The 23,348-nt window shown below is 44.6% G+C and overlaps 1 protein-coding gene across 4 annotated transcripts in view; it reads right to left on the reverse strand.

The window, feature by feature from the left end:
- The window catches only part of SSH2 (slingshot protein phosphatase 2), a 279,823-nt gene that overhangs the window by 165,344 nt on the left and 91,131 nt on the right, over positions 1–23,348 (reverse strand). Inside the window, exon 1 of one of the 4 annotated variants that reach the window (XM_033921734.1) lies at positions 3,271–3,813. The exons of the other annotated variants lie outside the window; for them this stretch is intronic. Within the exon in view, the coding sequence (XP_033777625.1) occupies positions 3,271–3,326 (56 nt within the window). The 5' untranslated portion in view covers positions 3,327–3,813. Of the gene's footprint in view, positions 1–3,270; positions 3,814–23,348 lie in introns of those variants that run through there. 4 annotated transcript variants of the gene reach the window in all.

A 23,348-nucleotide genomic window follows, 5' to 3' on the forward strand; every position in this document is an offset into this window, starting at 1 on the left:
ATGGTTCCTCATCAGATGAGGAGGGATCCTCCTCGGTACCGAGAGGAGTGTCCTCCCATAAGTCAGGGTCCCTGACCTCTGGTGCATGTCGAGACACCGGGGTGGAGGGCGCGGTATGGCGAGTCTTGGACAAAGACTTTCCAGAGCGCACCGAAACGGTACCAGGGGAGGACGACCGGCGTCTATCTCGGTCCCGAGAAGAGTGCCGTACCGCCTGGTGCCGAGGAGGATCCAGTGTGGCCTGAGAATGAACCACTGGATCGCCATGAAGTTGTTGGGCCGAAAGGATCGGCATGGAGGTGTTCACCGGTACCGAAGGGGTGGACACCGGGGGCTCGGTACGGGGCTCGGGCCGGTCTGGTACCGGAAGGAGCGGTGCCAGGATAGTGGGCAACAGTTGTTCGAGTTGTTTCTTCAACTGCTCCTGGAGTTGAGCCTTTAAGATGGCCGAGATACGGTCATCGAGGGGTGGCATCGGAACCGCTTTCTTTTTCTTCGGTTCCTTAGATGCCGCTCCACGCCCCGGCGATGAGGAGGCCGATGATGAGGCGCTCACCGAGATCGGGGCGGAGCGTTTGCGGGACCGGTGCGATGCCGGTAAGGACGGTGTCGCCACCGTAGCTGGAGGGCGCTCGAGGGAAGAGGAAGGCTTCTTAGCCGGCTTACCTGGCGCCAGCGGCGCCGATGCGGGGTCGGTCGGTGTCGAGGTCGACGGTGCCGATTTTTGAGGTACCGCCGTTGAAGGTGAGGAGTCCATCGCCGACTCGGTACCGAAGAGAAGAGTTTGTTGGATTCTTCGGTTTTTAAGAGTTCTCTTTTTAAGAGTGGCACAGCGGGTGCAGGAATCCGCCCGATGCTCCGGACCCAGACACTGCAAACACCAATTGTGTGGGTCAGTTAAGGAGATCGGGCGTGCACACCGCTGGCACTTCTTAAAACCGACCTGCGGGGGCATGAAGGGGAAGATAGCCTCCGCAAAATCGAAGCCCGAGGCCTGTATACTGGCAACAGGCCCCGCCGGGGCAAAACGAAAGAAAAAGGGAAAAAGCAAAGTTTTTTTTTTTTTTTTTTTGCAAATCAAAGAAAAAATAAACCCGAAGGTAAAGAAAGAAAAAATAAGGAAAAAAGCGCGAGCGGGAAGGCAAAAAAGTGGTTTCAACGGCCGTTGAAAAAACACACGCGTCTTCTTCGCTCCGCGGAAACGAAGAAACTGGGGACCACGCACTCCTCCGTCGGGCGGGAAGGCACTCGCGCACGCGCGGTGCGGCCAACTAGAAACTTCTAGTTAAAAAGGTCCGTACCGAGGGCTCCGTCGGTGACGTCACCCATGTGTTAAGAATATGCTGCCTGCTTGTCCTGGGATAACAACAATGACAGGAGGCTGCTTCCCATGTCACTGCTATTAGGGCTCTGTGCATGTGTCAATCGCTCACTGAGTGATTGATCGGTCGCATCTGTATGCAAACTTGATAGTGCATTGATCGCTGCTGGAGAATCATCCAGAGAATCGGCCAACAGTGATTGACTCAGTATCTTTAGTGCATCTAGCCCAATGTATGAACATTAAAAACCCTGTGCACAGCTACGATTTTCTTAGTAACACTACTAATGGCCAGGATAGCAATCCTGCACATGCATACAAGTGTTTGTGCTTGCAATTTGGAGTGCCAAAACAAGTTTTTATGTATACAAAATACAGCTGCTGCTAACATAGTCTCGTGCACACGTGCTTCCGGAGTGTTCTCCTGTATTAGTAGTTATTTGTGTGTGAAAAATGTTTGCATACAATTTGGTTACTGCAAAAAGGTTTACGAACAATGCCGGTTTATAGTACAAACATACCCACAAAGACAAGTTTTTAAGAACAAAAGAAACAATTTCATGTCCCATCCCACCTACAGTAAAAATCATCACCACAGTGCTACACCTGGTTGTATCTCAGCAACTTTAACAACTGCATCGGTTGCCAGGGGTCAGTTTACCCTGGCAACTGCATCAGTTGTCAGGGGCATGAACTGACTGACCCCACTGTCTTGAACAAAGAGGAGCTAGATATGTTGAAAACAAGGAGATAACCAAATGGGAGTGCAATATCTATTCAAAGTATCATTTTTAAAAAGGCAGTTTAATCATATGTTGGCAGCATACATCAAAATTTAGACCTGGAAACAAATAGATATCCTGAACATACTCTATTATAGGAGTTAGCTGTGATTGTTAGAAAATTATGTCCAAGGAAGGATATTTTGTATTGTGTTTGGAATCCCCAATCATTTTGAAATGTTGGTGCCTGTGCTCTATGTGTCCAAGAAAATGTCTTCATGTGCCACAAAAATCACTTGCACTTGAAGAACAAGGGGTGCAAATAGTAGCTAGAAGAACCCGAATTAGGCTACATCATCCCATCAAAAGAAAGAAGCACAAGTTGTTTAATGAAGCACAAGTTGTGAAACAGATCATAACACTGCCTATGTTTAGGGAAAGCTCTGTGTTCTTATCTATAACAAAACACTGAAAACACACTCTCTTTGTGCAACACTGGAGCCAGGCAGCAGCTATTTGCAACTCCCCCCCCCCTGCCTGATTTAATACTTTTGGTCTAGTAATAAAATACAGATCCTCTTAGTCTCTTCTATTAAGACCAGAAACCATTTTGAGTCTTAAGTCAGATATCAAAGAATCCCAATGCCATGGCTTTCCTTGGCATAAATCCTGATCACAAAAGTTGTTGTTTTTTTTTTTTTGGGGGGGGGGTTGAATTTACTAACCACTTTACTGATGAAAAATATAGTGATTTAGGTCTTTTACCAAGCATTCAGTTTTTAAACTCTACTGTGCTAACCTGATTGCTTGACACCTTAATTTTTATAAACGTATCAGTCTTTGAATAATTTTTGCCCAGAATTTACTTCCTACAACTGTCCACAAACTGCGTTTAGAACTTGGCCAAAGTTTAGCCCTGCTGCTGCTCTCGATTCATAGCGCTGGTTCAACTGAGCCAAAATCAAGTCCGAACCACCACGCGAAATCTAGTGGTTTTTGTTAGTTCCCCTAAAAACGAAGGTCTGCAAATAAACTAGCAGCTTCCGAAGTAAAAAAAAGTTATTAAAAAAGTATCAACTTCTATAGTTTTAACCTTTTATTTCCATACATCTCTTTTCCTGGTCTAACCTTCAGTTCTATGGATTAAGAGCCAGAAACTTGTTAGCCCTGCCAAGCCCGGTGTCTGGGATCCACTTCTAGAAGTGGCCGCCAGTGTTCGATACTCACAGCTGGTTGATGGTGTTCTGCGAGATGATCGCGTTCTCCGAGAAGTACGGGATCATTTTCTGGCCGCGGCAGGCACCGCAGCACCCGGCTCCTGCCTTCCTCTCTCCCGCGAGCGTGCCAGAGTCATGGGGACCCCGGAGCCCGCTCACAAGCCTGCTAGAAAAGGAAAGCCCAAAGCCCAGCAGAAGGAGCTGTAAACAGTTCTCTAGAGGAGCTCGAGGACGCCGAAAACCTGCCGATAGGCTGTGCGCGAGGCCGGAGCCCGGCCGGTGTCTGCCTCACTTCCCTCTTGCAACTCTCTCGAGCAAGCGCAGGCCGGACACCACGCGGCCGTCTCCGCAGGGCCAGGCCAGGGAGGATTCTGACGGGCGACGGGACAGGCAGCTTCTACCACAAGCATTTCATGGGAGGGGCAGATCGTTAGCTACTCATCAGCAGCCTTTCCGGCTCAGTTTATTTGCCATCATGATATGATGCCAGTTTAAAAAACACAAGAATGACATTGGAGGTGGTGTGTTCAGATCCATCATGTCTCCCACAGTGGTTCGGAATATCTAGCAGAATCTTTATCTTGTTGCTCAGAGTTTTATTACTGCTGCTTGATTTTTAAACTAAAAAATACATCAAGAAAAACCGTAACCATACCAATACTTCTTTAACCACGAATGCACCACCCTTCATTAAAAAGGGTTCACAGGGTTTTTATAATACCTATGGTGAAAGGGCAGTGAGAATCAAGGCAAGGAAAGCCCTCGGTAACCAGGGCCCCAGGCAAGGAGAAAAACTAGATCACGCGATTTTCCTGGGAGTACAAGTGATTGCCCAAAACAAAAACCAAGACATAGTGTGGAAATACAGATGATGAAATACAGAATAGCTTTGCTTCCATGTTTTCGTGTCACTCATTTTCATCACGTGATCACTAAACAGATGCTGCACACAGGGAACATAGCATTTGGGAAAAGTACAAAGGATTGCTTATCTCCAGTCCATTCCTCCTGCTGGATCCAGTTATAGGTCAAATAATCTCCCTTTAATGACAGATTTAACAAACATATGTGTAAGTTATACATAAAAATTTGGAAAGCATAGAATAACGATCCCAAAGCACATTAAGGTTTTCTAGAACGCTGGAGTGACCTTTCATGTTGGGAAAAGCATTTGAATGAAGCTCTGCAGCAATAGTATACTTATTATTTCTCTCACACCTATGTTAACATTCTAGTCGAGTAACAAAACATAATAAACAAAACAGAGATAGTATCCCTTTCAACAGCATCCCCCCTCGCCTCAGCCTTATAAATTTGACTGACTGCTAAGATTTTACCAATAAACCATAAATTTCATAAAATGCCTCATTCCTTATTTCTGCTGGAAAGTCATTCCATAATAATAATAATCCAACACTCACATTAAGGGTTCTCAAGCAAAATATCTGAAAAAACCCTAAAGCAGGTGTGATCCTCTTCAGAAGATTGGGAACTGCCATAAGTGCTCCCATCCCTCTGCCCAGATAACACAGTGAAATTTAGGCCCCCGTTTCCTCTATATCAGTGGTCTCAAACTCGCGGCCCGGGGGCCACATACGCCAGGTACCATTTTGAGGCCCTCAGTATGTTTATCATAATCACAAAAGTAAAATAAAATAGTTTCTTGATCATATGTCTCATTAGCTATAAATTGCAATATTATTATTAAGACTTAGCCAAAAGGAAAGATTTATAAACTATAAAGAGTTTTACCTCATGCAAAATTGTCATTTCTTTACCAAGACATTAACTATTTTTTTTCTGAGGCCCTCCAAGTACCTACAAATCCAAAATGTGGCCCTGCAAAGGGTTTGAGTTTGAGACCACTGCTCTATATGATCAGAATGCTGAGTGAGAATGCCCAAACATTCAATTAGTTCAATACTAATGTACTTGTTACAAACATTTAAAAGTGGTGGTAATATTGTATTATTTTAGACTGTTTTGAAAGCAAGTAAAATGCAAAGAGGTTCCGATTAAATCTTTGGATTTTCCTATTTTGCCTACTTTTAGATTAATACTTTCATCACATCAAAGTTAATTGTGATAGCAATTCTGGCGCCTAAAAACAGCCCATGAGGGGAAAAAAAACCCCCAACTCAAAAAAGGCAGGGAAGGGGTTTTTGGAGGTGGGGGGACCTGATCCCTAAACTCAGAAACTTAGATTTTCCCCATACGCTGCAATAGCCTTACTCACTGTGCCATGCTTTGGTGCTGGAGCTGCATAGGGAAACCTCTGCCTTAGAAAAGCCGGGGGTCCAACAGATGGCCTGTTTCTTCAGACTGCCATCCAGTCCCAGACATGGAACTGGACCATCAGACCCCTGCCAAAGCTGCGTTCGGGGAGGGGGGAGGAATGCAGTCAGACCCGATCCTGGAAAAAACTGCCAAGGGAACCGCTCAGTATGGACTCAAGCCCACTGCAGACAGAACCTGGGGCAAGCTGCTTAAGCTCACTGTGGATGAACCTGGAGTGAGACTGCTCCTAGGGGTACAGACCCTGAGCTCTGAGAACTACTAATGCAGACTGGTCACACAGGAATCATGTGAGGCATGTGCCTGTGGGTTACAGACCTCAACCCTGAGTCTGTATCTTCTCACAGCCAGAGATGCCCCAGGGTGATCGGGATCCTCTGCAGCACCAAAAGCCTCCAACTGCATAATAAAAACTTGAAAGTAATAAAAATTAAACTTGAGCAGAACTGACAGGCTCCCTACTTTCTTGAAGAGAGTAAGACTGAGGGGGTGGAGCTCATCCCAGAGTGACAGGAGGTGGAGCATGAAAACAATAACAGTGGGCGTTCTCTCTACAACCCTCCTGGGCCTAGATACATTAAGAGGATTGGTAAGACCATGTGGGTCTGCACCGATCCAATTTTTGGGCCTATTCAGAAACAGCTACTGATGCACTAAAAAGTTTGCATGCAAATGATTCACGAGTTGGGCTCCTCATTTGGTGATGACCCAGTACACAAAGCTAAGTTTTAGTTTAGTTTAGTCATAATCCCTGACTCTCCGATCAGATGGATCACTGTAAGAGCGACTCTCACACATGCACAGGGCCAGCAGGGGGAGCCCAAACAACTGAGAGGCGGGGAAAAGCCTCTTGCCACTTAGCTGTTCAGGGTGAGAAACTTTTTTTTTTAAGGACACAGATGGCCAATCAGGGACTTCCTTCAGCTCATCACATGATGCACCAGGGCGGGGCCTAAAGCAGGCATTGTGTCCGGAGAAGAAACAGAAGCAGGATGATTTTGCAGTTCCTCCTACTCCCAAAGACTGCACTGGAAGCCTATGGAATAGGAGGGACTGAGCACCCCTCCTGCTCCCAACTTTAGAGGTATTGGGACGGGGTGCGGAAGTCTGCGTTTTGGGGGGGGGGTCACCTAAGGCAGGAGGAATCCCTCCTGCCATTTTTTTGAGCACAGTTTGGGGGAGCGCCAATGACAGGAGGGAGTCAGCATCCCTCCTGTCATTTATGGGTCCCGCGTCACTCGTGATTAGCTGAGCACAGCCAATCATGGAGTGATGCGGGACCAGGCAGGAAGCACAAAGATCGCACTCCTGCGTTGTGTGCTGCTCTGCAATGAAAGGCAGCCATCTAGCAGGAGACCGCGCTAGACCACCGCCAGTTTAAAAAGGTACCGGGGGCGCGAGGTGTATTCACTCCGTAAAATGCACCCATTTTTCCACCCCCTTTTTGGGGGTGGAAAAAGTGCATCTTATGGAGCGAAAAATACGGTAAATAAAAAACAATATTTTATGACTTCTGCTGTAATTTTTCCTTGTTAGTCACTCTCATTTTTATCTCGTTACTCTGACTATATGTTCCACTTCTGCTTGCATCTTATGTTACCTATTAAGATATTTTAACGTGTACTGTGTTGACATTGTAAGTAGGATATCATGTCATAATTGATATTATTTGAATTACATTGTTTATTACTTTCTTTCAGATTATTCTTGCTGTACACCACTTAGAATGAATTTCTTTAAAAATGTAAATAAATCCAAATAAATAAATGTTATGTGTCTGTTTTACAAGTTCTTTCTATGCTTGGCGTGATCTCAATTTTGTGATCTCATGAATGATAGCAAAATAAACATCAATGCCCTTTCACTGCACGAGAACTCCACCATAAATGGGAAAAAGTTGTATATTATATATTTTTTTAAAATTATATCCCCAATGCCCAATCAATGTTTTAAGAATGCACCTCTGTCTATTAGTATAAGTGCCGGTGTGTGTATCAGATATACTGTGCACAGACAGGAAATGATCATGCTGGGGCAGGCTAATGAAGCCTCAATTCCACCCCCACTTCAAATGAACAATCCAGTATAGAGGTGTGTCAAGATTACCTTTCAAAGCCATTTGCCACTAGTAGATGTGTGTTAGATTTAGCACAGATAGGAAGTGTAGCTGAAAATCATTGGGGTGGAAGGGGGGGTGTAAGATCAGCAAATTTTGAAAGCTTAAAAATGGAGATTCTTGATAAGACTGCAAGTAAAGGATTTTCACAATACAGTGCTAACACATCCATTTCATCTAGTTCTAAACTGAGCTGACTTATGGTTGTCAAACTGCCGATAAAATTGAACTTCCCAACTTTTATGTTGAACTGACCATCAATAAAAAAAAATTAATAACCAGTGTACCTGAATGCAATTAATCTTGTGAGCTAAATTCAAATAATAACCACAGGTGAGACTTTTTTTCCCAATTGAACTTAACTAACTTTGTTCCTAACATGGCGTTTCCCAAGTCAGTCCTGGAGTATCCCTTTGCAGATTTGCAGGATATCTGCAATGAATATGCATGAACTTGATTTACATACACTACCTCCATTATATGCAAATGTATGTCATACATATTCATTGTTGATGAAAACTGATTTATACCATCTCTACAGCTATCAATCTTTAATTCTTATGTATCCAAAATGGGATAGCAGCAACCACCTTAGTATCATGTTAATAAAAACAAAAAAAGGGAAGAAAAAACAATACTTTTTTAAATTGGACTAAATACTTTTTTTTTTTTACTACATTTTGAAGGCCAGAACCTGAGGAAGATTCTGCACCATAACTCTATTGTATCTTGTGTTAGGCCATGTTTTCCTATGTTAAGAAAACAACACTTAACACAACTTAGTAAAACATCCTCTTAGTTATGAATTTGATTTCATTAAAAAGAAAAGGCTTTGTTGGCATTTTATTTTAGGATTTGTGGTTTTTCACTGTAATTTATTATTTTTTATAATATACATTTGCAAGAAAAAGCTTGTTAGAAATTACAATAATCTCTTTAAGAATCCTAAAATGAACTGTTTCTGAATGTTTATAAGTGCTTAATTCTTATGATTATGACATGTATGTTATGATACACTTTTTGTAAGATCTGAAAATTTAATAAAGATTTAAAAAAAAAAAATCCTAAAATCTTCAGCTTCAATCATATTTACATTTTATAAGACCATGAACGACACCAATATAGATTGGGACCAAATTCCTTTATGGTATAACAGCGCCATTGAATCTCATTATCTCTGAAATTAAGGAGACCTGTCTATCAAAGAATATATGGGCTCTATCTCAAGTAACCTTTCAGGGTGAAATTATGTTGTTAAATAACCTGAAATGTATCCTGGACCTCCCTGAATTTTAATTACAAAATTGGCAATTGATTTTAGAATGCTTCATCTCCCTAAGACCGATGTATAGAGATATTTCTCCTAACTCACCAAATTTTATTAAGTTCACACAGTCTCTCTTAATAGAGAAACAAAGAGCTTCTAAATTATATAAAACTATGCATGAATTGGGTAGGGAAGAGGTAATTTCCTTTGATGAACTTTGGGGGGAAGAATTGAACTTAATTCCAGATGAAATTACTGTAATTGGAACTCTTTCTGGTATTTATCAGCACATCCTACCATGTCGGCCTCAATTTATCAATCAACCTTTTTTATTCTGCATAGGACAAATTTGACCCCTAATAAAATCGCTAAATTTAAACATTCAGTTTCTTCAGGTCTATGTTGATCTTGCCATATGCAGACCGGTACTCTTAAACACCTCCTTTATAAATGGTCCAGAATACTTTCTATAACACATTTAGAAAATAATCCTCCCATCTCTTACAAATCCATCATTCTACACTCCTCAAATCCTGATATCTTGATCACACAAACTCATACCGAAATATTTGACACAATGATTGCATTAGCTATCCACCATATCACCATAAATTGGAAAGATAATTTTAAACTCAACTTTCCTGAATGGTAGAATCATTTGAGTATAATTAGAAAATATGAGGAAATAAAAGCCATTGAACAGAATACTTTGCTAATTTTACTAAGCAATGGGCCCCCTGGATCATTTTTGTAAAAATTTGAAGGAGAATCTTCCCTAACTCCCTCCCATCTGAATTGGATATATGCAGCTTATGAGTATTTTATTTTATTATGTGTTTAATTTTTGTTTTATTTTAGGTTGTTATTTTGTAATAGACATAGTCCTCATTAAGTTGTAATAATGTATCCTATATAATAAAACTTTAAGCGCGCATGCGCACTTAGAGTTTTGTGATTCCTGGCTCCGTGAGGTGTGCCTCAGTGCCGAATTTGATTTTCGAACACGGAGGCAGGCCAGAACACGGAGCAACTCCCCCCTCGCCATCACTCACCGCCAGAGTGCCGCCTCACTGCTGCCGCTGATTCAGAGAGGGGGGTACAGGCGCACCTGCCAGCATCTTCTTCTCACCCTCCTCCCTCTTGCCTGCTCACCCGCCCGCAAAGCACTGCACAATGCTGCTGCTGGCCTCGTCGTCTTCTCTCCACTGAGGCCCGCCTTCCTCCAATGGACTCTTCTCGGCCTTTGTAAGTGGTACCGCTCCCCAATTCCCCTTATCTCGGCGGCAGAAGCAGCAACTGTGGCCCCGGTGGTTTTTGCAGCCTTCCATCACCAAAATGGCCCTACCGGCCAAAGTTTACTTTTAAGTTAAAAGCCGCTGCAGCGGCTCCTCTCATGAGCCGCAACTGCTTCGGAGAAGGCTTCCGATGCAGGCGGCGATCGTGAGAGGGGCCGCCATGGCACATTTAAACTTAAAAATAAACTTCGGCCGGTAGGGCTGTTTTTCCTACGATCGAGGTGGAGAGCAGGGAGGCCAGAGACTAAAACTAATCCTGCATGCTATATTGTGGCAAGGGAAGGGGGGGCGGCAGGAAGCTGGCCAGACCGTGGGTAGGGAAAGAGGGGGTAGGGGGAAATGATGCTGCTGCTGCTGCACAGGGATATGGAGGGAAAGCAAAATACCGCTGCTGTTGCTGCACAGGAAAGTTGGGGGGGAAGGGAAATGCTGCTGCACAGGGAAGTGGGATAGGGGCAGGGAGAGAGACAGATAGACAAAGGACAGAAAGAAAGACAGAGGCGGGTAGAAAGACAAAAAGAAAGACAGACAGACATATTCTAGCACCCGTTAATGTAACGGGCTTAAAGACTAGTGTATAATAATTATTATTATGGTATTGTACTTATTGGAAGTGTGTGTTATTGTATTGTACATATTGTTATTAAGAAAATAAAAATAATAATAATTAAAAAAAGAAATTACAATTCCATATTGAAGGAAAACTTCCATCTATACATAATCTACCATTAAAAGGAGAAGGAGTTCAAGGCACAATTCCAGAAAAATATGTGACCATTTCTGGAAAAAGGTAACTAATATTCCCTTTTACTAAACTACGATAGTGGTTGTTAGCGCAGGAAGCCGTAATGAATGCTCTACGCAGCTCCCGATGCTCATAGGAACGCTATCGCAGTTTAGTAAAAGGGGGGAGGGGGGTTAAAGTAGCAGATCCAAAATGTTGAGAATGGCCAATTTTTTGTGTCACGGGGTTTTTAAGCAGTCTGAAAAAGTTACATGTCAACACTTCTATGGGCTCCTTTTATGAAGGTGCACTAGTGTTTTTAACGCACGCCGAACTACCACCTGCTCAAGAGGAGGCGGTAGTGGCTAGCGTGCACGGCATTTTAGTGTGCGCTATTCCACGCGTTAAGGCCCTAATGCACCTTTGTAAAAGGAGCCCAATATCTTTTTTTCACATTCAAGGTAATGGGGTTTGGACTGTTGTATTACAAATTGTTTGCTCTAACAGAATTCATTAAAACCTCATTTTTATTTCTGGTGACCTTAGCCACTTTTTCTCAGGGATGGTCACAAGTAGTTAATAAAACACAACACCAAAAGTAGACTTACACTGTTGTTCTCCTGGGGTTAAGCTTCTAGAAAATCCTATGAATACCAAAAAAGAAAATATGGCAAAAGTATTCAGAAAGCAAAGAAACTCCTGGCTACTAAGATACCATGAACACAGATACATCTTCTGGCCTTTAATTGTATTTTATTATTTGTATGTTCAACCTAACTATGCAGTAGATGAGTTTGCATTAAATCTGCCAAATTTTCCCAACACAAACACAATGATGTTCCATTACTAGAAAGTGTTTGCTCTTTGTAACAATGTGTAAACCAGAATTAAATTTGCATTCTTGTCTAATTAGTTCTCTTTATGAACAGCTGAGCAACCTACATTTTTGCCTACATCTAACAGAAGAAATATCAGGAGGCACAGGGCGGGTACATTAAAACAACAGAGCTACCAAGTTGCCCAGTTTCAAAAGGGAGACACATTTTGGCCATTTTAAACTTACAAACCTAAAAAGTGTGGTACTTGTAGTCCCTGATTTTACTCATTGAACTGCTAAACTACTCCCTTCCCAAAAAAAAAAAGATTTTGGGCCAGTTCTGGATTTCTGACAGTGTTGCAGGCGGTAGTGTATTATGGGCCCTGCAATAACTTCAAACATCATGAATGCATTTTGGGCTTAGCTGCATCATTAGTGAGCCACACAGCTTACTAAATGGTGGTATGGACTGTGGTAGAGATGACAGCAACCTATCTAGTTCTAACAGTGGGAAATAAAGCTTTTTTTATTGAAAACATTGTTGAATTTTTCATTGCTCAGATTCAGATTTTGTATTTTATAAACTGTAGTTTTCACTTTTCCACATTGTGGTGCTGATGGGCTTTACTTCCACTGTGTTAAAAGCAGGCAGGGGAGGGAGCAGGACTAGGTGGAGAAGAGCTGGAGAGTGGCAGTAGCCTATGTAAGATTTAGCAGAAATTAATTAGGTTCCCCTCACGAGTGCTGAATTCATTAGGGAACTCAAGCTATAAAAGTCACTGCCACAGAGGCTTTCCTTTCTAGTACTGCAGACAAGGCCTCATAAAATTATGTCTGGATTGCTAAGAAATTAGAGTTATATATCTTTTAGCTATGAGGTGGCAGTAACAGCTGATTAAAGTATCTGACAGGTCTTAGGAGGAGAGCATTCTTTGAACAAAGAAATCTTCATTCCAAACATGTAACATCTTATTTAAAATGTGCCTGGCTTCTCAGATAAGATTCATTAGGATTCTGAATTTTCAAAGATAGTGTCCCAGACAGCAGTCAGCCCTATCTTACAACTACAGTAACACCACAAAAAGAAAGCATTGATATGGTATTTGTGGGAGGGGGGAGATTCAAAGACTAATTACACACAATGCTACCAGGTAACATAGGGCAAATGATTTCTAAACAAGTCAGCACTGGATTTAATACAATAACCAGCAATGCTTCCTCTATCAGATCAAACACTGCTGGAGAGGGTGCAGAGACGAGCAACTAAACTAGTGAAGGGTATGGAGAAACTGGAATATGAGGATCGACTTAAAACACTGGGATTGTTCTCCCTTGAGAAAAGGAGACTGCGTGGGGATATGATCGAGACCTTCAAAATACTGAAAGGAATTGACAAAATAGAGCAGAGAAGATTATTTACAATGTCCAATTTGACACGGACAAGAGGACATGAAATGAAGCTAAGGGGGGGCAAGTTCAGGACTAATGTCAGGAAGTTCTGCTTCACACAGAGAGTGGTTGACATCTGGAATACTCTCCCAGGGGAGATTATTGCGGAATCGACAGTCCTAGGTTTCAAAAGCAAACTAGATGCATATCTCCTTGAGATAGGCATATAAAGATATGGTTGGCTATAAAATAAGCCAGGTGAATACCTAGCAGGGCCTCCGCGTGTGCGGATCGCCGGACTTGATGGACCGAAGGTCTGATCCGGAGATGGCGCTTCTTATGTTCTTATGTTCTTATGGCTCTTATGAACTCAAGAAGGAAGCTCACTTCGGCAGGCTATGAGTATTACAGCTTACAGAAATGTCAAAAAGAACAGGCCGAATCGAACCTTGAGGCACACTACTGGTAACATCCCTTTCCTTAGAGCGATCTCCATTGACTACCCTCTGTCGTCTTCCACTCAACCAGTTCCTGACCCAGTCTGTCACTTTGGGGCCCATACCTGGGGCACTCAATTTATTAGACGCCTATTGGATCAGTGTCAAAGGCTTTGCTAAAGTCTAAATACACCACATCTGGCGCTCTTCCTCTATCCAATTCTCTGATCACCCAGTCAAAGAAATTGATCAGATTTGTCTGACAAGACCTGCCTCTAGTGAATCCATAAGAACTTAAGAATTGCCATACTGGGACAAACCAAAGGTCCATCAAGCCCAGTATTCTGTTTCCAACAGTGGCCAACCCAGGTCCTAAGTACCTAGCTAGATCTCAAGCAGTAAAACAGATTTTATACCAATTATCCATGAATAAGCAGTGGCCTATGGACTTCTCTTTTAGGAAATTATCAAAGCCTTTTTCAACCCCTGCTAAGTTAAACTGATTTTACTATATTCTCTGGCAATGAATTCCAAAGTTTAATTACATGTTGTGTGAAAAAAAATTTTTCTCTGGTTTCTTTTAAATCTACTACTTATTAGCTTCATCGCATGCCTCCTAGTCCTAGTATTTTTGGAAAGAGTAAACAAGCGATTCAAATCTACCCTTTCCACTCCACTCAGTATTTTATAGACCTCTATCATATCACCCCTGATGCATCTCTTCTCCAAGCTGAAGAGCCCTAGCCGCTTTAGCCTTTTCTCATAGGGAAGTCATCCCAAACCTTTTATCATTTTTGTCGCCCTTCTCTGTACCTTTTCTAATTCTGTTATATCTTTTTTGAGATACAGTGACCAGAACTCCTTACAGTATTTAAGTTGCAACCATACCATAGAGCAGGGGTCTCGAGGGCCGCAATCCAGTCGGGTTTTCAGGATTTCCCTAATAAATATGCATGAGATCTATGTGCATGCACTGCTTTCAATGCATATTCATTGGGAAAATCCTGAAAACCCGACTGAATTGTGGCCCTCAAGGAGGGACTTTGAGATCCCTGCCATAGAGCGATGCAAGGGCATTATAACATTTTCATCTTTGTTTTCCATTCCTTTCCCGATAATTCCTAACATTCTATTTGCTTTCTTAGCTGCCGCCGAACATTGAGCTGAGGGTTTCAACGTATCTTCAATAACGACACCTAGGATCCTTTTCCTGGGCAGTGACTCCCAACATAGAACTCAGTATCACGTAGCTATAGTTCGGGTTCCTCTTTCCCACATGCATCACTTTGCACTTGTTCACATTAAACATCTCCCATTTTGATGCCCAGTCTTCCAGTCTACCAAGGTGCTCTTGCAATTTTTCACAATCCTCTTGCAATTTACAACTTTGTGTCATCAGCAAATTTAATTATCTCACTAGCTATTCCCATCTCTAGATCACTGATAAATAAATGTTAAAAAGCAGAAGTCCCCGCACCGAGACACTGAGACACCCTACTATCTACTAGTGCTGCCCGATTTCTGATTCAAATTGATTCACCGATTCAAATCAATTTGTTTTATAAAAAAACTTGCCTGGCCGATTCGATGACCAACCCTCCTCCCCCTGTCTCCTAAAGCAGGAGTGGCAGCATTGCTTCTTGCTGGCCATCCACTGCCGTTCCTGCTTTAGCGAGCGGGTAAGTTGGGAAGGTGCGGGCAGGACCGGAGACCAGATTTCAGAGCGAGAGGAAGGGCGCAGCGTCGGCTGTCAGTTGAATGAGGGCAGCCGCTGAGAGCTGGATGCGCGCTCTCTCCTGGAGGAGATCAGCGAGGGGGACCGGATGACCCAAGCCACTGCCATGATGTATAAAGGGGGGGAAAACATGCAGGCCTTCTGGGGGGAACATGCAGGCTTTCGTGGGGGGCAAGCCTTCAGGGTGGAAGCGCGCCAGTGGCCTTGTGGGTGGGTTTTTTTTATGATGTGGTGGGGTGAAAGCGTGCCAGTGGCCTCAGGGGTGGGGGGGTCTTTGGTGATGTGGAACAAATCGCCCATGTTTCCATTCATTCCTATGGGGAAAGTTGCTTTGATATACAAGCAATTTGGTTTACGAGCATGCTTCTGGAATGAATTATGCTCGCAAACCAAGGTTCCACTGTATTATAATGCCTCTATATCGCTCCATGGTGTTGACCTCACCTTGAGTATTGTGTTCAATTCTTGTTGCCATATCTCAAAAAAGAGATAGTGGAATTAGAAAAAGTTGAAAGAAGAGCAACCAAGATAAAACAGATGGAACTCCTCTTATATCAGGACAAGCTAAAGAGTTTAGGGTTCTTCAACTTGGAAAAGAGGTAGCTGAGGGGAGTTATAATGGAGGTCTACAAAATCTTGAGTGGTATAGAATGGGTACAAGTAAATCATTTTTTAAAATTCTTTATCAAAAATTACAAAGACTAGGGGGACACTCAATGAAATTACATAGAAATACTTTTAGAAACATGACAGCAGATAAATGCCAAATGTCCCATCCAGTCTGCCCATTCGCAGCATCCTCTATCTCCTCCTCACCCTAAGAGATCCCATGTGCCTATCCCATGCTTTCTTGAATTCAGACAGTCTGTCTCCACCACCTCTAACGGGAACTACCGTATTTTCGCGGATATAACGCGCACCCGTGTAAAACGCGCACACGGGTATAGCGCGCAGAAATCACGATGACATGTACAAAAACTTTTGTATACCGCGCTCACGGGTATACCGCGCATGATGCCCGACGCTCCTTTCGCCCGCCCTGACTTTCCGTGCGCTGTCCCGACTCTCCGTTCACCCCCCCTGACTTCCGTGCACTGCCCTGACTTTCCGTGCGCTGTCCCGACTCTCAGTTCACCCCCCCTGACTTCCGTGCACTGCCCTGACTTTCCGTGCGCTGTCCCGACTCTCCGTTCACCCCCCCTGACTTTCCGTGCACTGTCCTCCCTTGAAGTCCTGTCCCCCCTTGAAGGTCTGTCCCCCCTTGAAGGTCTGTCCCCATCCTGAAAGCCTGATGCCCCCCCCCCGACGTCCGATACATCCCCCCCCCCCGGCAGGACCACTCGCACCCTCACCCCGAAGGACCGCCGACTCCCCAACAATATCGGGCCAGGAGGGAGCCCAATCCCTCCTGGCCACGGCGACCCCCTAACCCCACCCCGCACTACATTACGGGCAGGAGGGATCCCAGGCCCTCCTGCCCTCGACGCAAACCCCCTCCCCCCAACGACCGCCCCCCCAAGAACCTCCGCCCGTCCCCCAGCCGACCCGCGACCCCCCTGGCCGACCCCCACGACACCCCCACCCGCCTTCCCCGTACCTTTGTGTAGTTGGGCCAGAAGGGAGCCCAAACCCTCCTGGCCACGGCGACCCCCTAACCCCACCCCGCACTACATTACGGGCAGGAGGGATCCCAGGCCCTCCTGCCCTCGACGCAAACCCCCCTCCCCCCCACGACCGCCCCCCCCAAGAACCCCCGACCGCCCCCCCAGCCGACCCGCGACCCCCCTGGCCGACCCCCACGACCCCCCCACCCCCCTTCCCCGTACCTTTGGTAGTTGGCCGGACAGACGGGAGCCAAACCCGCCTGTCCGGCAGGCAGCCAACGAAGGAATGAGGCCGGATTGGCCCATCCGTCCTAAAGCTCCGCCTACTGGTGGGGCCTAAGGCGCGTGGGCCAATCAGAATAGGCCCTGGAGCCTTAGGTCCCACCTGGGGGCGTGGCCTGAGACACATGGTCGGGTTGGGCCCATGTGCCTCAGGCCGCACCCCCAGGTGGGACCTAAGGCTCCAGGGCCTATTCTGATTGGCCCACGCGCCTTAGGCCCCACCAGTAGGCGGAGCTTTAGGACGGATGGGCCAATCCGGCCTCATTCCTTCGTTGGCTGCCTGCCGGACAGGCGGGTTTGGCTCCCATCTGTCCGGCCAACTACCAAAGGTACGGGGAAGGGGGGTGGGGGGTCGTGGGGGTCGGCCAGGGGGGGCGCGGGTCGGCTGGGGGGGCGGTCGGAGGGTCTGGGGGGGGGCGGTCGTTGGGGGGGGAGGGGGGTTTGCGTCGAGGGCAGGAGGGCCTGGGATCCCTCCTGCCCGTAATGTAGTGCGGGGTGGGGTTAGGGGGTCGCCGTGGCCAGGAGGGTTTGGGCTCCCTTCTTGCCCGATATTGTCGGGAAGTCGGCGGTCCTTCGGGGTGGGGGTGCGAGTGGTCCTGCCGGGGGGGGGGGGATGTATCAGACGTCGGGGAGTCGGCCGGGCAAGAGGGCTTGGGCTCCCTCTTGCTCCGATCGTGGATGCGGGTGCGGGTGGGAGCGCGTGCGAGCGGTCGTTCGGGGTGGGGGTGCGAGCGGTCCTGCTGGGGGGTGAATCGGGCGTCGGGCGGGGTGGGAACTATGTTTAAAAACTTTTGTATACCGCGCTAAGGCATATAACGCGCGAGGGGTATGCGCGGTAGGTAAAAACGCGTATAACGCGCGCGTTATATCCGCGAAAATACGGTATTCCACACATATTCCACCCTTTCTATAAAAAAGTATTTCCTTAGATTACTTCTGAGCCTATCACCTCTTAACCTCATTCCATGTCCTCTTATTCTAGTTTCCTTTTACTAGAGAGACTCACCTCATGCATATTATGCCAAGTAGGAATTTAAATGTCTCTATCATATCTCCCCTCTCCAACCTTTCCTCCAAAATATACTGAGATCTTTAAGTGTGTCCCCATACTCTTAAGACATAGACCACTGACCATTTTAGTAGCCTTCTTCCAGAGGTTAAGCTCTAGAACTCATTGCCAGAGGATGTGGTTAACAGCGGTTAATGTAGCTGAGTTTAAAAAGACTGGGGCAAGTTCCTGGAGGAAAAGTCCATAGTCTGATATTGAGACAGACATGAGGGAAGCCATTGCCTGCCCTGGGACTGGTAGCATGGAATCCCGCTACTATTTGGGTTTCTGTCAGGTACCTATGACCTGAATTGGTCACTGTGGAAACAAGAAACTGGGCTAGATGGACCACTGTCTGACTCAGCATGGCTATCCAAGTCCCTGTTGTGAATCCATGGTTTCTTAGGAACAGGCAGCAGGGCCCAAGGACCGGGGGACTTCCTACAGGCACATCAGGGTCTTCTCTCCTGTAGGGAACTGGACTCCCACTATGGCCTGTAATACACAGTCAAGCTAATTAAATTTTATCCACTATAGCTTTTGGCCCCTCTAAATATCTAGGCCTCATCTGTGTAGGTGTGGAAAACAGGTTAATATGGGGCCATTCAAGACTTCTGTTGCAGGGCATTCTAGTTTCTCCATCTAGTCCACAATATCGATGGATACAAAATGGTTGCAGAATTAGCACTACAAGCCTCTCCTGGGGATGCTCCTGATGAAGCTCTATTGCATGCATTACCTTACCTAGGCCCGGGTTCTCAAAAAACCGTGTAAAAAAAAAACGACGGGCTGCTGTTGCAGCTGTTATAGTAGCGATTTTAATAAAGAAAGTCATTCTCCCAAAAAATGCTCATGCAAATGAGGTTGGCGGAGAGTAGTGAAGACTCGCAAATTTTGCATATGCCCATTGCTGGTGATAGTGATGGGCACATGAACAGAATAAATGGAAAAAAAAAACCCCCCAAAACAAAACAGCAAGAGAGATGCCCAATCTCTCCCGCTACCAACCAATATAGCACCGCCAACCAACACACACCCTCGGCAGAGGGAGAAATGCCCTATCTCTCCCGTCACCAACCAACACACCTCCCTGGCAGTGGGAGAGATGCCCAATCTCTCCAGTTACCAAACAACACATCCCCCCCAACCCCCCTCGGCAGTGGGAGAGTTGCCCACACTCTTCCGCTGCCACACAACTCCCCCCTCCCCACCTCATGCCTCAGATGACCTCCAACCTTACCTTACTTTAGATGGCTCCCTGGAGGGATGCCTACTCCCTCCAGCCAGCTGGCCCGCCTCTTCAAAATGGCAGGCCTTCCCCTCCCCGGTGCAAGGGGCCTGAAGCTCTGATTGGCCCAGGTTGTTTAAGGCCCCTCCGGCCAGCTATCTAAAGTAAGGTAAGGGGAGAGGGTGGGGGTTGTCAGAGGCACTAGCGGGTTGGGGGGAGGGGGTTGGTTGGGCATCTCTCCCACTGCCAGGAGGCGTCTTTTAGTTGGCAGCGGGAGAGATCGGGCATCTCTCCCACTGCCGAGGGGGGCTATAATATACGTGCTCAAGAAGCGTGTTTTTACCACTCCCACTACAAAAATAAAAGAATAACTACAATTTATGAGAATTATGTAACTTTTTTTTTCCATTAGCCAGTCAAAACTCACAGTACAAGATACACTTTTAACAGTGCTGGCACTCCTGGACCAGTTGCTGATTTTTGTCACCAAAAGCCAATGCCACTCTTGGCGATTTTTAAAGAATCCACCGGAGTGCTCATTTCAGTTTTGAAGAGCCCATTTGCATGGCGGTGTCGGAGACCCCTAGAAAACTCCCTAAACACCGCGATAAGCCATTTTGATAATCCACCGATATGCATGCAGTTTAGTGACTGCATTAAAGACAACCTAAAGTTTTGCTTACCAACAGTGCAAACAGGCTGCTGTTGTTGAATTACTGAACTGGAATCTACTTTTCTGTAGTTACAATCAAAGCATTTTACATATTATATACAGGTACTTATTTGTACCTGGGTGAGAATTAAATGCAGCTCCTCTGGTTCTCAAGTCACTGCACTAACCACTATACTACTCCCACTATACTACTCCCTGCACTCTTGTGGGCATTTTGTACTCCCAGCCTTGCAAGCTGATTTTCAAAATGAAACTCTGATTTGCCAACTTTCAGCCATACTCTTATGTTCAGATTAAAACCACCCAAATTTGCATTAAGCATACTACATGTTCAAAAAGCCCAAAGCACATGAGATGCTTGGCTAATTTTAGATGACCAGTAAACTCTATCCAATTAGATTTAGGACTGCTTTTTATGCAGATGGCTAGTGCTTAAACTCAGCATTAATCATCTAAGTCATCAGCCCACTCTAGGAATGGCCCTGGAGCTTTCCCTTTTATGTATGATCAGCTGGCCTTTGGCTGCCTTATGAATTTCAGAGGTTAAATTTAGTCAGGCAGGGGTACATTACTAAGAGGTGCTGCCACACATTAGTGCATGTCATTTATGTAATAGGCCCTTTTACAAATAATATGCATTAAGGATGTTAGAGCACTTTAATAAATGTAACCCTCAGCTGGAGAAAATTTTTAAAGAGTTTGTACTGGCTAACTACCATTTGGTTAAGCCTTTTAAAAATTTACCCATGTGCAACCACATACTATGTGCACAGAGAAAATCTTTACAGTATAACCAGATGTATCACATGTTGTGTACAAAGAGCGTGCCCTTAGGCAGTAGCCTAATTATATAGGTCATATTGAGTACACAGAGAAAGCCTTTAGGGAGTAAACTAATGTACCACATTATGGATGCAAGGGGAGAAACATTAAAGCCATGTCTAATGTACCATCTATTAGGCATTATGACAGTGTGAGAGAGAGACAGATTTAGAGCACCTAAACCCTAAAGCAAAAAGTTAAGTCCTAATGTACTAATCTGTGAAGTCCTTTTTTGGTGTGAAAGACCAAGAGCTAAGCATTAAATATGCTGTGCCAAGAGCCTCAGTCAGTACCAGTTCCTCAAACCTCTCAGCACTTCATGTTGATTTCACCTCAGAGCCCTGATGACGTACACTGTACTGTTCTTGTGGTTTGAGTGACAGCATAGCTTTGCCCTTTGTGGTCTGATAACCTGACAGTGAACTTGCTGTTCTGGAAGTTGCCTCCCATGTTGTAGAGTTTATTCAAAGCAGCTCTGATAACAGGTTATGTGAAGAAAACCTCTCATACTAAAAAAAACAAAACACCACTCCCCATAACAAGAAATGTAATAGTAAAGCAATACCTTATCAAGATCTGGTTTTAAAAAAATCATAAAAATACCATATAGTCTTGACTGCTTTTATTTCTTGATGAAGAGAAAAAAGTATCATATACAGTATTCTTATTTTTCTCTCCAGCAGATCAGTGCTGAATTTAATATGGCATGCTTTATTTTTTTAATTGCTTAGCCAACTACTCAGAACAAAGTAGCTTACATAAAATAATAGTTGCTGTTACAAATCCAACATTAGTCACTGAAGCTGATGTTGGAGCAGAAGTGGTACCCACTATCTTCTCTTCTACACAGAAGGATAATGAATAAAAATGAAACTTGTTTTTAAATGCACTTAATTTGTTTCCGGGGTGGGGGTGGGGGGTCAGACAAAAATATAGATGACACACAGTCACAAGGAGGAAGATAAAGCCACCAAGGAGCTACACCTAGATCCATGCTATTATGGATGAGGTCTGTGAAACTTTAGTGTTGCAATTCTGTTCCCAGTTTCTATACTTCCAAAGGGGAAAGGAGGAAAGACTGGGAAGGAAACAGAAGAAAGACTGAAGAGAATAGAATATAGAATGGGCAGAGAAGCTTCAGATAACTTTACTGGCATGATAATTTTATATGTGCTCCCAAATAATGCAAAAAGGGAAGTAATTTTACAAACTTTTGGCAGATAAAAATGTATTTTATTCATAGAAAATAACCATTTATAAAATTTGACAGCACACACTACAGATGCGCAGTGTATATTTTTATATGGAACCAGTGCATTTCTTCTAGCAAAAAAGGTGCCAGTATTCAAATATCAGGCCAAGTTCAGCCCCATAGAGAGGGCCATTCTTGCTGCTAAAAATGAAGATGTCCACGAATCCTTTTCCTGTCTAATAGACGATTGGGATAAATAAATATCCAGGCAACGCTGGGTGATCAGCTAGTTAGTAATAAAAAGGGTCTCTGAAGTGGCTAAGAGGCCCTAAACACTGGGGAGAGAACCCCAGAAGGGGAGTAAGTGCCCCACTTCCAAAAGAAAGCCTCCAAGGAGGATTACTGTGGACATAAGATATTCTCACCCTGAGATAAAAAAAAGAGGCAGTGACAAAGACATGTGGACTGGAAAAGCACCTTGTCAGAGTCCTGTGAAACAGGGTATCTTCGGGTGACCCTTGAGGGAATGAAAGTTGGCTGCGGTCTAACCCTCAGTAAGCCTACAATGGAGAAAAATGATAATCACAACATAAGTTCATTTGAGCGTTTAGTCTTCACTGAATTTTTTATTCTAGTAAGGCCACACAGCAGAAATATAAGTGTACATTGCAAACTTTGTCCGCTGGCTTCTAAGCAGACCTACAGCTGTGCAATTAATACTACAGCAAATATTAAGAAGTACCTGCAAAACATCCACCCAGCTGCGCACGAAAAACTGCCTTCATTGAAGAGACCAGCAATCTGTTCTTCATGGGATGCATCAGAATCCCTGACAAAGAACAACAAACTTTGGCTGCTTCACGGAGCAGTAACAGGGGCATCATTGTATCAAAGAACAGAGTCAATGATCTCATCATGAATTTTGTTATTGAGGACATGCAAGTCTTCTCAGTGGTTGAGTCACCAGAATTCATTCAGTTGGTCACTGGTTTTCAACCAGGCAAAACCGTATTGATTTGCAAGTCTCCTTACTGGACATGTTGAGGACCAGTATTGTAAGATGACAGACGACCTTCAGAATAAGTTGTCTCTTGTGACTGTTGACATATGGACCTCCTTCAACAGAAGCTTTTTTGGAGTTACTTTATATTCTTGTTTAGCTTG

Source organism: Geotrypetes seraphini, chromosome 15 (genome assembly GCF_902459505.1).
Source record: "Geotrypetes seraphini chromosome 15, aGeoSer1.1, whole genome shotgun sequence".
NCBI lineage: Eukaryota > Metazoa > Chordata > Amphibia > Gymnophiona > Dermophiidae > Geotrypetes > Geotrypetes seraphini.